This window comes from Halichoeres trimaculatus, unplaced genomic scaffold (genome assembly GCF_033239565.1).
Source record: "Halichoeres trimaculatus isolate MK-OKI-2021-1 unplaced genomic scaffold, fHalTri1.1 fHalTri1_scaffold_3, whole genome shotgun sequence".
NCBI classification, from domain to species: Eukaryota; Metazoa; Chordata; class Actinopteri; order Labriformes; family Labridae; genus Halichoeres; species Halichoeres trimaculatus.
Genome location: NW_027437181.1, coordinates 25406770 through 25423353, shown reverse-complemented (window position 1 = coordinate 25423353; position 16584 = coordinate 25406770). Strand labels below are relative to the sequence as shown.

General features: G+C 40.2%; 1 protein-coding gene across 2 annotated transcripts; it reads right to left on the bottom strand.

The window, feature by feature from the left end:
• Positions 1-47: 47 nt before the first annotated feature.
• zdhhc7 (zDHHC palmitoyltransferase 7) lies at positions 48-12951 on the bottom strand. Of its 2 annotated transcripts, none has more exons than XM_074665580.1 (8): positions 12788-12951; positions 12020-12116; positions 6302-6652; positions 5343-5467; positions 5090-5186; positions 4417-4498; positions 3641-3771; positions 48-3414 (listed from the first exon to the last, which is right to left on the bottom strand). In XM_074665580.1, the coding sequence occupies exons 3-8, from the start codon at positions 6644-6646 to the stop codon at positions 3232-3234; spliced, it is 963 nt and encodes a 320-aa protein (XP_074521681.1). In that variant the 5' UTR covers positions 6647-6652; positions 12020-12116; positions 12788-12951; the 3' UTR covers positions 48-3231. The 2 variants fall into 2 exon arrangements, with proteins under 2 accessions (XP_074521681.1, XP_074521683.1); XM_074665582.1 differs by having other exon boundaries at positions 6302-6647.
• Positions 12952-16584: the final 3633 nt, after the last annotated feature.

Sequence of the window (16584 nt, the reverse complement as noted above, 5' to 3'; positions counted from 1 at the left end):
CTCAACAACACTCTTAAAATGATAGCAAAAACAACTCAATCACAAAGTTTAATTTAATCAAGTTTATTATGTAAAAGAATGACATTAAAGATATGACATTATAAGATTATGACACGATTAAAAAAACTTGAATAAAACATTCCATTTATATACTGTTAATATTAACCTTTATACTTTGTTATAAATCTGATGGCCTTTCTTCTTAAAGAAACATTCTCTCCAGAGTAGGAAACAAAACTTGTCTTATCTGTTCATTGACATGTTAAGGATAACTCTGTGATCATACCCTCACAGTGCCCAGGATGATTACTACACATCACAAAATGTTTTTTTTTATCTAACTAGTACACTTTCTCCTCCAATTTCCACCAACATATAACAAGTCGGAGGGAAGCCTCAGATCACTGATTTAAACAATCTTGCAAGTTCTCAAGCAACACACTCCTTGTAATTGTATTAGCTTAGGTCACACAGCAGAAAGTGATGACATACAACAAGGAGTATAACTTTTTGAATTCATGGTGCTTTGATTCTATTGCTGAGCCTGAATGTCAACCTACATACCCTGTAGAAAATCCAAATTTGAGCTTCTATGAGTACGGCATCTGGGTTGGGTCATGAATGTCCTATTCTGTAATACTTTTATACATCAACCAAGCCCAAATTATTGCACAAATAACACCAGTCACCATTGAATATCAGTATTCAATCAACACAGCAACTTCTTTCAATCAAAAGCAAGCTCAAACCAGCACAGGTGTAATGCTACGTCCTATAAATACATCCAAAAGTGTAGTGTTCCAGTGTCTCAGTACTGCTGTTATCACCTCAGCTCCTAATTCACATTAACATCTGTCATTATCACATTTAGTGATTACTCAACCTCTTGTTGGCTTGAGATGTACTTTTGCCATGGGTACACTAACTGTATTTAATTATAGCAGCATGTGTACAACTGCCAAAAAGCCAACAATTTTCCTGCACATGTGTAGGTGAGTCTGTATTTGAGGACATGCTGTGTAAACGCTTTGCTGACATGTGGTCCTTATCAATTCACACCATAAATTTGAATAAAGGCTAGCATGTAAAAACAAAGGACTACTAATTGGAAAATATGACACTGCCTGGGTGAAGAAACACCACTCATAAATAAAATTACAGTAGCAATCAACTGTTGCAAAGATGATGCAATACTGCAGAACAAAATGAGACACATGAGGCTGGCATTAAGTAAAATCACGTTGTTTAAATGTCAGTGCTGTGTCCCTTAGTCCCAAAATGATGTTTTACATTCTCATGACAGCATGTTTTAAGCGTCAGATATGATCATGAAGTGTAAACAGGTCAGTTTGAGGCCCTTCTTCTGACAGCCACAGATGAGAACAATCAGCAGTATATATGATAAAAATGATTTGACAAACACCCATCTACCAGTCAAACTTCCTTTAACTCTGTACTGCAGATTCAAAAAGCTGCTTCCACACAGTGCAAACAGGCCTGCTTAATGTGTCAGAACAAGAGACAAGTTGTCATGGAACAGGAGAACACTTTTATAAATATGGCAGGATTGACAAAATCTGAAGGAATTTAAAGGCATGGGGAAGTGTCCTAATGACACTGGATAAGAATCTGCAGTGAATGGTACAGGCCTGACATTTCTGGAATGAATCAGGAAAGGCCTCTCGAGCTTCTGCTGGGCTCCTCCAGACTTCGCCCAGCATTTAAGTTTGAACAAGTCTGGTGCCTCCGCCTCTTTCAGCAAAGCAGCTCTTTTGTAACTCTGTCGGCAGGCTGCACAATGGAGCCTGGCCTTTAAGTTTAGAATAAGCCCTCAACTGTCCAAGAGAGCTTGTGCTAATGTTTTTAGTTCTGCTTTTCAGTTTGTGGCTGAGTAGCATGCAAATTCGCCATGTCCACAACTCAACTCTAAGGGGGATTGTTTTTGTTTCTGAAGGTTTAAATGCTATAAAGTTTTCCCCAACTGTTCTTACATATGGACTCCTACTGCACACAGTAGTGGTCTGTACTTTTTTACTTAAGCAAAACTGTGCAAGTAACTTTGATCTAAGTTCTACAATTCACCCTTTTCAGCAGACAAAGTTGTTCCACCTGTTTTGTTTTGATATAAATACACAGGGAGGCATGACTGTGGTCAATAAACCATAGAAAAAAAGATTTGGAGAAGCATGTTGGAGTGAAAGAATGGAAAACTTACAGAGACACACAAACTTAACAGGAAGTACAAAACTGTGATTGTTTCCAGAACGGAGATTCAAAATGTCAGTGTTCATCTCCAGTGAGTCATGGTCAGCTGTTGAGGAGTGGTCACTGTGATGAAAGATAAAGAGGCTTTGGCAGTTATTAAAAAAATCCCCCAATATATTTATTTCCACTGGCCAAAGTAGTCTAAAGAATCAATATGTCAGCATTAGGAGACAAACGACACAGAGAAGATGAGCAGATATGCAAAGCCACTCAGTCCTACTGAATAAGAATGAGGTGTGTGTTCAAAGTTGCCTGTTGATTCACTCAAACATAGTGAAAGCCTCGGTTTCAGGCTGAGATACTGACTGACTGGGTTGTTGTATATGGAAATCAAAGCAGCAAAGTACCATTTCTGATATCCTCTGTGCTCCATATCCAGAGTTCTTCCTCTAGTGCAATGCAACTGGTGCATGTCATTGACTGAATCCCTCATCTGGATCCAATACAACAGTTTGAAGCATTTGTTCATTTACCTCAAGTTGTGTAGGTCGAGTAACGATCAAAGATATGTTGCTGATCCCGGATCAAGACTTCAAAAGCTGATCTTGAATCTCATGTGTCCAGTAAAGAAAACAAGCCACTGTAGCAGTCTCCTGAAGATGCATGAGTTGGACTCGGACAGCACCTTAGACGGTGTCGCAAGGAATAAAAGGCTCACTCCAGTTACAAACTGCATGCTTGATCTAAAAACACACACAGAAACCTAAAAGATGCTCATGTTAAAAACAATATTCCAGTTGAACTCGTGCAGACCACGAGTGTTGGATCTCCGACAGCATGTGCAAGTGACAATACAAACTTTCAGTGGTGGTTGTGATGCACTGTGGTCCCACGGCAGCTGTTTGACTGTGTGTCACTCACAAATGATGATAACAGCCTCAGGGAGCAGAGGCTCATAGCAGCTCCCTGGACTCTCGCTTTAGAGGTGGAGGAGTGTTTTTTTAGCTTCACCAGCCTGAACTTTTCTCAGACAGAAAACTCAGAGCCACTGCGGCGGCTGTGGGTCAACAGCAGCAAGCGCCGAAGACGCAGGCCTGTGAATGGATTACACCACAGCAGAGAGGGCGGACCTCCGAACACAGCTTTCATCCCGTCCCATCTCATACGACGCTCCCATGTGGGCTTCTCATTTTTCAGACGTTCAATCTCCTGCAAGATAATCAAAGTGGTCTCTAAATCGCAAAATTCTTCAATAGAGTTTACATATTCTTTGTCCAATTCATATATGTTATGCAATTACATGTAAAGAAGAAGTACAAAGTCAAACTCAGACAAAAAAAAAAGCTCAACACATTTTTCTCTTCTTTTAACATCTTCTTCCTGTGCATCTTCATACACAGAGAAACAAATCTAGCAGGGTGCCTTGGATACTCACCGTCTCATCATTGCAGATGGAGTGGATCTGCGTACCAAACATTACTGCTGTAAAAGTGAGGAAGAGGATGGCTTCAAGACAGAGGAAGATCAGCAGTAGCACAGACACCCCTGGAGAGAAGTCGCTGCACTCTGGTCACCAAAAGAAAAGCACAGTTATTACTTTGCCATACCAAAGTGAAATGAAAAACAGAACACAAGCTAAATAAAAAATGTGTTTTAAAAAAAGGAGGGCAGGCTCCTAAGTCCTCAGTCCTGGTCTGTTTCCAGGCTAATGTAAACATCTTGACAAAACTTAGCTCAGAGTACCTGTACATGACTATTGACATGACTAGGGTGTAGCATTCAAGATGATAAAACAAAAATCTGCCAGGTGTGCTTTACTTCAATTTTCACCTGCTTCAGGTGAACTTGTTGGCATGTAAAATAATTGGTTGAGGAGTATTCCTTTCTAAGTTGTAATGTAACCTTGTACATCAGAAAATGAAACTATGAATGAGGTATTATTGTTTTCTACTTGATCTCTACTGAGAGAAACTCAGGGGAGCAGGACTAGATCAACAACAGCTCCGTAATGGCTGAGCGGCACAACTTTAACGACCTGTGCAGAGCTGCTGTTCTCACAACAGGATCTCAGTTTCTCTCCTTTTCTTCCACTCTGATCATTAGTTTCGATCTTTCCAAGAACTTTTAAATCTCTTTATTTTGGACTCATGCTGTGCTTGTCTTCTTGTCTCAAACACACAAACACAGCGGTGAATAAAAGAAAATCCTTACCGTTCCACTGGACCTTTATACAGCTGAAGAAGTGCATACCACTGAGCGCCAGGGCGTGGGCTGAAATCATGGCTATGTACATCTAGGGGAAGAGCAGAAGAGGGGGGAGAGGTACTGAATGAGAGACCAGAAATTTCATTCAATGTGAGCTGTCGTTTCATTTTTACATTATTAAAATGTAATAGTAAACAAAGCACAGTTTTACTGTTCACCTTTCTGTCAATGACAGTTTGTAAGAAGAGCAAAACAGAAACAAATACAGTTACCTCACAGCCATGACAGGTTCATGTTTCTACCATTAAAAAGAAATCCAGTCAGCATATGAAGCCATAAAAATAGTTGATGTTGTCTTAACAGGCTTAAACCATTGGAGAGCACTTCATGTAGGTTTATGTCTGATGGTCATGATGGCTTTTGGTGAAATACAAGTTGAACATTTTTTCCAACAAGAGAGGTAAATCTGCCTCTTGAAATTAAAACCCTCCAAATGGCAAAAGCGCAGCAGAGTAGGGACAAACATACTCAGAAAGAAATGAGTAAGTCATCTTGTTGATTAGTCATTTTCCATCGTGAACACAGAGAGAAACCAAAGAACAGCTGTATGTAAATATTGATCCTAATTCACCACACCCCTGTTTAATTGAAACAGACTCAGCCATGAGTGTGTACTTACAGTGAATAGTACAAAGAACCGCTGATTCTTCTCTCCCACACAGTTATTGACCCAGGGACAGTGATGATCCATCTTGCGGATGCATCTTTTACAAATGCTGCAGGCAGAAGAGAAAGGATGTCAGTGCACAGCACATACAACTTTACACATCTTAAAAAATGCACATGCAGTACATGTGCTTTAAAAAGACAGCTTGGATGATAGAAGTGGAGTAAGGAAGTGTGTCACTTCTTGATCCCACACTCTGACTGACCTGCAGTGGTGAGCCCTCTCAGGCTTGATGCTGCAGCACTTTGGGCACTTGTAGATGACCTCACCAGGCTTCAGCTGTAAGCTCTCCATATACTCCTTTGTTGCGTTGCCCTTAGGTACTGCACCCTGAGGAGATACATGATGTCTCTTACAAATGTTTTAATAAAAGCGTTAAGCCATTATGGCTCTGGGAAACTCAAACCTCAAATGTAAAACAGCTTTTACTTTTCTTTGCACTGTGAAAAGAGCTGAAAACAAACCAGACTGGTTCACTCACTAGACCTCATTTGAACTTGAGGAAGCATGTTAACCTACAAAGAAACTACACGAGGGAACCACTGTCAGGTGTAGCAACCACTTGAAGTGTGGAATCCTCAAATAATTCACAATCTTTCCAAGTGAGACAAACCCTATTTTTGACACACTGCAGCACAGTCGTCTGTGGTCTATTTTAGGCCGGAAAATGAAGCAGCTGTGAAGGCTGGGAGGTAGTGAGCAAGTGAGCACAAATGATGGTGTCATCAGTCATCAGGTTTCTCAGGGTGAGAATGAGTCAACATTGCAGCACTACTGATAATATTTGACCTACATCTCCTGAAGCATGACTGGACTTAAATCCCTGAGAGTGATCTCAGAATATCAGCCAGAGAGCTCAGATTTCAGAGAAGTGATAAAAGCAAACATAAGAAGAACCGACGTGGTTCATGGTTATCTCAAATCGAGTCCTGCAGATGACAGTCTAGAGCTAACTGTTTGGAGGATGAGCTGCATGAAGAGTGAGCACTTCATTTATTATGTATTATCGATAAGGAGCTCAAACTTCATCCTCTTGCAGAAAGAAAATATCCTACACACAATCTAGATCCACATTGTTTCTACTAAGTTTTAATTAAAAATCTGCAAACTACATCACCTCTCCTCCTCTATATCTCCTCCTCAGACTTTCCTCCACATCCTTACCGGGTCAGTCAGCATGGTGCGCAGATGTGAGGCCAAAGCTAGCACAGCCAGCGAGTTGAAGGCAGCGCCGTTCAGCAGCGTGTACCAGAAGTTCTTGCTGGGCAGCAGCATGACAAAGTTCACCACAAACTCAGCGTAGAGCACCAGGAACCAGGTGATGGTGGCACACACCATCCCACAGCTGTCCTGAATGAACCATATCGTGCGATTTCCTCCAGCGTGGCCCACGTGAGGACTCCCCACCATCACTCCGGCAGCCAGGTTCCCTGACTCCACATCTGAACCTGCAGACAGCAGCGGGTGGTGCTGCTCCATGTCTCGCAGTCGGTGGTTTGAAGACTGCATCCTACCCTTGAAAGAGAGGGTAGAGTTTAACTCACAGGATACCATCTCTGTTAAGGATGCACAATATTGGATTTTTGCCGATAGCCGATATGCCAATATATCGAAACCCCCTTTTGGCCAATACCGATACTGATACCGATAATCACAAGTTTGTTTGTTTTTTTCACTGTAGAGAAAGCTAAGTCTATCTTGTACTGTGTGTACTATATATTACTCTTATTGTGACAGTCTTATTTGTTTAAGAAACACACATAAAACAAGACAAAAAACATTTGATTTTACCATGAATAAGAAATGTATTATTTATTCAAACTCAAGACATTCAGTATTGAAATACAGAAAAAATAATTTCTTTAGATCACATGAACTTTAACTGTACAATGCATTTTTAAACATAACCAAGTTGCATTTGATTATTTTAGAGCTACTGTAACAACCTGGTGACAGACACAGAGCTCTGCAGAGCAAATAGATGAAGTGCTACATTTTATTTAAGGAGCTTATTTTTCAGATGGAAAATAATAATAATCCTAACTGAATAGCACCTTATCGGCTGTGCATATCGGCAGAAATTTTCATATCTGCAGATACCGATAAACGTGTTTTTAAGCTTTTATCAGCCGATACCAATAATGTGTTGATAATATCGTGCATCCCTAATCTCTGTCTTTCACTATAAAAATGCACAGAAAGTACTGTCTTCACTTTTTTGTGATTTAGGAAAGGTTAAGTGACACAAAAGAGAATCAGCATTAAAAAGATATCATTGAATATATGTATTTGTACCACAGAATCAGGAGAGACTGTAGGTTTTTTCTGGTCCTGATCAACCCTGTGTCAATCATTGGAAACTTCTAGAAGAGTGTGACTCTCGTAGAAAGGTCATAAGTTCCCAAAATAAACAGGATTCTTCACAAGAACATCACAAGTTTTTTCATTCTTCATATTTTGATGCAAACTGGCCTCAGACATTTGAAACCACAGAGTAAGACACCATTAACTATGACAGAGAAAGAAAAAGTAAGAACAAGGGTAAGTCCACCTTGGATTCAATTCCTCAGAGCTCTTTGAGCCATGCAGCATTTGAACCATGAGTCTCTTGAGTTTCTTCCTCTGTGGTCATATCAAGGCCAGAGGCAAGCAGAGAGCAGCTGGGACAGGCCCCAGAGACAATGCTGGCTGCTTGAAGATCAATCAATGAAACTCTGACGCTTTAAGGAATCTGATCCTGCTGTAGGGGAGGCTAATAATAATCTGTACACCCAGTTCTCTCAGTTGGCACATGTCTGATGCAGAGTAAAATCATAGATAATAGTTATCAAATGGTGTCAAAACTTACACCACCTTGAGAATTATTATTCAATCCGGTTGTTTTGTTCTTTTCTTTTTTTGGCAACACTGATATGCGCGAACGTGTTCACTTGCTCATTCTGCAGGACAGATTCATGATCTTCCCACTCTGTCCATCATTTGTGGATTGGCAAAACATGGAATTTCCCAGATTTCTGCAAAATGTCCACAAAAGTTGGGCAACCACAGATGGAGAAGATATGAGTGTATTTAACTGTATAAGCAGTTCTTGTGTAAAAAGTGTTTCTAAATGATCAGGTTGGGGTATAACAAATACAGTTTTTCATAATCTCAAACAGGAAGGGAATTATACTCTTTCTTTGCAGATGTGCTGTGTAGACAAATGCCACTGTCTCTCTTCACACAGCGAGGGAGGATGCACATATATATAGTACTGGCCCTTCATTCATACACTCAAGTTCAGTGAGTGAGCCAAAAGAACAACCTCACAAAGAATCCAGTTAGCCTGTTCCACACTTTCCTTGGTCAATATTAAAGCAGAACTGACTTGTTGCATTTGTTGATAGATTGCTCTGCTATGGTACACTGACGTACAATGCTTTGAAGGAAATCACTGCTTCCTTTGCTGAGCATTTAAAAGAGACATTTGTAGTGAGACAGTGGGAGCACAGCTCAGCGTTCAGTCTTCAGCTGACTGGCCAACCAGGCGACTTTCCAAACACCACACTGCTGTTTGTTTCTGCTTGCATCCAAAGACTTTCCATGTCAGTGGGTGTCTTTCAAATTGCTTGCAAAATGGTGTGCAAAAAAGGGTGAGATGTTTTGTCCTGCAGTGTTTTAAGAATCAGAATCAGCAAAGATGTATCTCTGACAAGAGCATTTAGACTCCAGTTAGAGGAGTTAAACTGAGACCATGTAGTGGACTGATGTGGATTATCTGTAAACAACAATGTGTAGTGGTGTAAAGGTACGTGTATCCCAATGGAGCCATTATAGCGCAGCACTTTTGGTTTGGTGCAGACGTGTACCAAAACAATTTGTTGCAAAAATTATGGTAATTTACATCCAAGACCAGAACAGGAGCGCACCACACTGACCCACTGGTTTCAGTACAGTGACTCTCTCAACAAACCACCTCAAACATCCTGAGTTTTAAATCTTTTTTCTTAGTTGTGCTCCCCTCTTACTTTGTCTGTATCTAAACTCTAAACTTTTGGAATTGATTTGCTGTCTACCCTCAATACTCTCATAATAACAATATCAGTGTAAATACATGTTAAAGGTAAAACTGTAAACTGTCGGGTTAGTGTGTAAGAGGAAAAAACAACTTGTAGAATTCTTGGTTGCTGAACAGACTGGATATTGAGTTGGTCATTTCTGATTTATTCCACATAATCTGGAAAGGGCTTTTGTAAACAGATTTATTGTAAAAGTCTTGGTGGGGATTTTCTTATCAATCTTGAAAAATTCTCACTTCTAGATACACGTCTGATCATAATCCATGGTTTAAAATGAGATTACCACAGAAAATTAGGTTATTTCTAAATGATTTTTTTCAGCTGGGAGCAGCCAGGAATGGATTGGTGAACAGCACGTAGCAGTCTCTATGACAACACCTCACAAGCCTTCAAAGTCTAGCAGTGAGAATAGACATCTGTGTTTTTCTCTGCTGAAAACAATTTCTGTGATTAATTTTGTAGTAATGGTGGACTCTGGAGCTTAGCTGTCGAAACAGGAGAGTTTTGTGACAATGCTGATTCCAACCCACAGTCAGCAGTTATTCTGCAGTGGTCTGCTCAAAATCGAGAGTCTATCACAGGGGTGGGCAAACTTTTTGATTCATGGGCCTCAATGGGTTCTAACATTTGACAAAGGAGCCGGACCAGGAGCAGATGGACAGAGTGCTTTGGTAACTATCAGGGTATCATTCATTCATTCCATATCCGTTTTAGAATCCAAAATCGGAAAACGTATAACAACTTGTAACTCAATTTTTTGTTTTCAAATAAAAAATCAGAAAACAAATAACGGTCTATTTTTCGCTGTTTTGATTTTGTTTTGAAATTAAAATTAAAATTAGAATTTGAGAGAATGGAATTATAATGGGATTTTTAATCTGTGTATGGTTTGTTCTTTTGTTATTCTGTTTCAAAACTAAAGTTAAAAAAAAAAATAAATAAAAAAAAAAAAAAAGAAAAAATTGACTTGTTTTTTGTTTTACAACCAAAGCGAAAAAAACGGAATTACAGAAAAACGCGTTTTTTTCTGTCCTGGTTTTAAAAATGAAAAAACAAAAAATAATAATGGATTGTGCCAAAATTGTTTGTGTGATATTTTGATATTAAATGTGAACATCTCAATATAAAAATTAGACAAATAACTCACATTGAAGGTTTATACAGACATGTTCCTGAGCTTTTTTTTTATAAGTAACAGATCGCTGACGATCCACTCCATCTTATCCGCTCGCATATGCGCACTTCCATGTGTTTCAATGAGTTTTGTTTTGTCCACTTTCCTTTTCTTAGGTACGTTCATCTTTACAGAAGGGCTGATGGGTCAGAGGGTAAAGTGCAAACGTGGAGTAATAGGCCTACGCTTCACCTCAACAAAGCCAATGTCTCTACAGTGCACCACCTAGTGGGAAAACATCAAAACTGCAGGGAAAATAAAACATTAACAAGGTTTATTCATTTAATTTTTTCAAGTTCGGCGGGCCGCATTAAAACGCTTAACGGGCCGCATGTGGCCCCCCGGCCGTAGTTTGCCCATGCCTGGTCTATCAATAAAATGAAGAGTGAGGTTATGGTAGCTCTGCTTGGTAGATGACTGGCAGGACATAACCTGGATTCACTTATATCATGTTAACATTTTGCTTCAAAACAAACACACCCATTGGCAAGAGTCAAAGCCTCTGGACAGTGGGTGCAAGCGCTCATGGGAAACAGAGTCTTTATCCTGGAAAGTCACTAGATTGTCCTCACAGATTCGTTTTTTAGCTGCACTTACAAAAAGATATCAAAAGACAAATAAATCTCCTAATCACTGCTGATGGGAGCTGGGATGTATACAGTGTTGTGTTTTTCACCTGCTGTTGATCCCTGCACAAACTTTTTTAGGGCCAAAATAAGAACACTTTCCATGAGGAAATTCAGACCCAAGTGTAAAGATTCTGTATTTTTATTCAGGATATTTAAATAGACATTAGAAAAGATCTGACCACAAGATGCAATTTAGAACGTGACCAGAAACAAGAGTGCTTATTTCCAAACAGAGTTGTTTACAGCATATCACTGGCCTCCAGCAGCATGTTGTCTTTCTGTTAAACAAGACAATCAGCATCATCCCTAAGAGGGCTGAAAATGCTCCTGGCCAGTTTAGGGTATATTGATTTTCCTGAGGTCAATGAAAAGGGACATCCATTGAAACTACATCAGCAGCTCATCCAGCAGTCTGCCCTTTCCAGTCAGAGGGCACAGCACAAACCGGTCTCTCTCCTTATCTATCCACTTCTCTTTTTTGAATGTGACCAGTAGTCACTTAAGTGTCACCCTTCTCACATCACTTTTCAGGGGCTGGCCTTGGTGATGTCAAAGGAGATAGAAGAAACAAAAGGTAAAATCTTGCTGAAAGCAGTGGCTTTCAGTAAAATGAATGTACTCAAGAATGTACTGTTCCACATTTACCTCTCAACTAAACCGTTGATGGTTTTTTAACATGTCTGAGTTCTGACGACAGCCTGAGGCTTTATTCAAGCGTGCATTCCAGTCTTACACCTTCAAATGAAAGAATGTCAACATTCAGTATTGGAGGCTTCTTGTCTAAATATGAGGCTGAAAACGACTTTTCAAGTAACTTCTTTCTGGTATTGACAACTAAGCGAATGACTCAGTGTGTCCATAAAAAACTTCCTGAATGTTGAAATGAGGAATGCTACTCATCCAGCTTTTGCATAAGAGATGGTCGGGTGACACAAGCAGTTATGCTTAGTTTGCTCTTGTTAAACATTGTTCTGAGTCAAACAAAAGACAAGGAAATTGAGAAAACAGTGGAGAAACCTACCTAATATTTTCTCTCTTCACAATAGTAACATGCTGGGGTGTGTATTTCCTGGACCAGGATTCAGAATGCAGTACAAATGCAAACCATAGGCTGATACCTAAGGAAAAAAAAAGAAAAAACAAACCAGATGTGATTTATTTTTGTATTAAAACCACTGGACTTAGAATTCCAGTTGGTGAGTATATTACACCCTAATATAGTTAAGTAAATACATGAAACAAGAAATCATTTCAGGAGTGTGTATTGGACTGTAAATCCAAAGCTTCTTTTCCATTAGACTATAAACCACATAAGTGTGTGTATTACTATGGCTAAGAACATCACAATAGAGAACAAAACATTTTCCAATTCATATTTCAGGATAATCAAAACGTGATTTTCACTTCAAAAGCTTTGACCATACATCCGAACAAACAGTATTGTGTTTGCAGCAGCCAGACTTCAAACAGACGCACCTCAACAGATTAGTTACGGAGGTGTGACTGAGATTAGAGCCCGAATTCACAACGCTGCTGCAACAGTAACACATCACGTCGTGACTGAAACTGAGCACTGTCAACAACACACACAAACAACCACACTCCCACCCACACAACCACACTAGCAGCTCTCAAAGCCTGACACTTAACATGCATCCAGGCTGAAAGGTAAATCACGCTTGCTAACGGGTTAGCCACAGCCAGGTGCTAAAACAGCTAGCATGCTAACACTGTTTGTTAACAATAAGCGCAAAATCAGAGCCTCACGAATAAACGTTAAATTACATACCTCAGTAATCCTTATATTTATTCTAGGGCACGTCTTGTTAATACAAAATTCGGTCTCGTTTGAGCCACATTACTGCCCCGGCAAAGCCGTGCCCGCTGCTGCGGCTACACATCGCTCCAACAAGGGGCTGGTAACGACGCTGCTTCCGGGGTCCGCTTCGGGATTACCCGGAGCCGTTCGGAGATGTCCGGGAAAGTAGTAGTTGCTTAAATAGCGCCATCTCGTGTGCTCTAAGAGAAGTGCATCTTTACAACTGCGATAAACGTAGTTCTCCACATGTAGGTGCTGTTTGCTAAATACAGAGAATGGCATTGACCCAGTGAACTTAAGGGAACTGTAGTGCATCAAAATACTCGAAAAAATTATTGAATATTGATGTCAAGAGGGTCATTTCTGTCCTGGACTTCTCCTTGGACTCCCTTGAGGAGGTAGGTGAGAGGAATCTGCTAGCAAAGTTCATTATGGACAATCCCTCTCACCGACTGCACGACACTTAGCAGTAGATGAGACATCCACCCTGCAACAGGGAGCACTACTGCAGGTAAATCCTCCTGTCTGCAAGTTTTCCTGACACAAGTGCCACTGTCTCATACCAACATTACTGGACTCATAGCACAAGTGTCGTTTCCACACTCACTTTTATTATTACATTACATCATTGGTGTACGTATAGTTGCAAATCTGTATATGCTGTAAAATCCGATTTAAACTTTTTCATTTTCATTTAAAGCATTGTGGCAAAACTATTTCACCCACTGAGGAATCAGTTCTACTCAAATAGGACTAAAAATCAAAGGCATAAATTTTGCAAAATGCACAATATATTTCTTTTTTTAGGTGTTTATTCTGATAAATTGGAATTGATGCCATAATTTTGCTCAGTAATATATTTCATTTAATGCTTGAAATGCCTGTAAAGTTTTTTACAACACGTTGAAAATCTCTGTCAGTGATGCCTAAAGGATATATTTTCCTTGTGTTTTGTTGAGTGGGTCAAGAGTTTATCACACACACACACACACACACACACACACACACACACACACACAAATACACACAAATACACACACACACACACACACACACACACACACACACACACACACACACACACACACACACACACACACACACACACACACACACAGTATTTAGGAGTTAAAGTTTATGTATTGTAGTATGTATGGTATTCTCAATTTTATTGATAAAACACTGTTCAGCTGTAATAACTGTGTAGACCTTTACACTCCATTTAAATCATAGTTTATTATGTATACCTAAGTATTACTCAAAAAATGTTAATGAAAAGAAGCTGCATTGGAACTGCACTGACAGCCTCAGCCTTGGTCGGGTTTCTAAATACAAGGGTTTAGAAAATGCATGAATATGGTGCATTTCAGACAGAACCTTTGGTCTGAACCCTCCATAGTAAATCATCAACACAGAAAACAGCTGAGTCTCATATGGCTGTTCATGCACTTGTGAGGCCTGTGATAAAGTGACTGATGTCACAAAAGGCATTTCTGCAGCACACCTGCTCCTGACTAAGGGAAATATCAAACTTGACCTAACTTAAGTGCATTATGGTCAGATGGGGACAAATGCCCACTTGTAGCAGTACGTCCCCAGCAGGGTGCAGCAGGAGTTTCCTGGCAGGCCTCGCTGCATGTCACGTGTCTCCCAAGAGTGAATTATAAAGGCAAGACAAAGCAGCTTGGCTCTTCCCTGCCCTGTGGCTGCAGCTGCGCAGTGAAAGCTCAGGGCTTCTGCCCTGCCCTCTCCTGTTCTGGTTCAGAGCCGATATCAGCTGTCTGCTGTAGAGGGAGGGAGGGGAAAAAATACCCAGCAATCCTCTAAAGCAGCTTAAAGGCTGGGGACTGAGGCCATTTCCAGAACTACATCCTCCCTCTCTCTGTCTCCATTATGGATGGATAAGCAGCTGACTGATGGCTAAAAGAGCAGCCATGGTGGCTACATGGAACCTGTCTGTTGCGTCCTCTCAAAGGCTCCCCTAGACGGATAAACATCCCCCAAATATTTTACACCTGGATGTATCAGCCACATGCAACTGTGAAAAGCAACCAAGACAAGCAGTGGATTTCTTAACTCTTGATGTAATCAAGAGTCTTGTACGCAACTAAATAATAAATGCTAAGTGCTCTTGCAACAAATAAAATCTACCACAGGGGGCCTTGTGTTCCCATGTGCATTATAGCTTTGGCAGACTCCCTCACCCCATCCACCACTGCCGTTTGTAGACATGTGGGCTTTTTGGAGTTAAAAAAAAAGTGCTGCAACATGAGGTTGAGAGCAGAGTGGTTTGGGAAAATTGTCTAATGTAGTGGTAACTCCTCTTCACCCCCTTTCAGGGATGGCAGGGGCAAAGAGGATGTGACTCTTTGCTTACACTAGAGAGGGAGAGGAAAGGAGGGATAGAAATACATTTAGAGAATGAGAGAGCAAGAACACACGAGTGAAAGAAGAGTTCAAGTCAGGATATCACGATTCAAGATCAATGTTTCTATACTTAACACAAGTTCTCATCAATGGATACTGGCTTGTTTTTATTTTTAGGACACTGTTTCCTTGGTGCTGGTGCTCTCATATTTGTCAGTTAAAAATGAACCACGTGAGCAACCAGCAAACACTGACACATGTTACTGACCATGTTTTATACTTTGTTCTGTTTGGATTAAAGAAAAAGATTTATGCTGAAATTTGTGCAGATGTGCAGGGCATTACTTGCCCATTTCCATGAGTTTAAGCCCAGGACTGCAAAGCAACATTATTATGTTTGCACCACAAAAGGCCATTTTTGAGAAACACTTTTCATCCAGTAACTATCCTCTTGTGTCTAGATCAACAATTCACTCTTCTGAATGTTTAAAATAGACAAACTGGCATCCAGACTGACTGGAAGATTAAAGCTACTTTAAGGAACTTTTAATTCAAGTCAATTTTGGAGCCCCCATATTGGCACTGCAAGTAGCTTATCTCTTTTCATTTAATTCTGTACATGTTTCAGAAGTATTTTCTTGCAAAAAAAATATTTTCCATGCTTTCTTTTAACTCACTAGCTGCAATTGATGTCTAAAGATGTCAATTCAACAGCAACCATTGACTGCATCTAAAGAAGTCAATTACTGGGGGTTTGGCAGAGCTTGTCAATCAATATCAGGCTTGTAAACTACTGTAAGTGCCAGTGGTGCTCTCTTTGGATGGGAGATCAACAAAGATGTGGGGAAAAAGATGAGAGACGACATGGCGAGATGTTGAAAGCCAGAAAAGTTCAGGCAGCTCACACTTGAACAGAGAATGTGTCGCAGTAGTAAAGAGGAAGAGAGAAAAGACTAAAAGGCGGTGGAGATTATGGAGAGGATCAGAGCATAGAGCACTTGAGATGAGTGGGACCCAAAAATGTATGTTTTCCGTTTTTTTTGGGGATCAAAAACAGAAAAAGAAACACAAAAGAGGACAGTGGACTCTTCTTAGGTAATTTCAGCGTTGACAAAGTCATAGAAGACAATATTCTGTGGGTCTTTAAGATCAGTCAAAATGCTCTGAAAATGGTTGCCAGTGAGTCATTTGTCAAAGGTGTAAATTTATGCCCTCCAGAAGCAGCTTCAGAGGGATTAATACTAATCCAAGCCTGTTTAACAGCCAGTCACAGGAGCTTTAAGTACAAAATGAGGTTGATTCTGTATACTCATAATACTGTATACACATAATACTGTATACTCATACCAGCTTACCATGCTGAACTTATTTAATTCTTTAACACCACTGGCTCATGTACT

Bases quoted from the DNA above. Each gene is read 5' to 3' on its own strand.
- zdhhc7 (XM_074665580.1), bottom strand. From the start codon at position 6,646: ATGCAGTCTTCAAACCACCGACTGCGAGACATGGAGCAGCACCACCCG. The intron at 5,468-6,301 runs GTAAGGATGTGG...GTATCTCCTCAG, and splicing joins GCACCATGCTGACTGACCCG to GGTGCAGTACCTAAGGGCAA. The intron at 4,499-5,089 runs GTAAGTACACAC...CTCTTCCCCTAG, and splicing joins GGTTCTTTGTACTATTCACT to ATGTACATAGCCATGATTTC.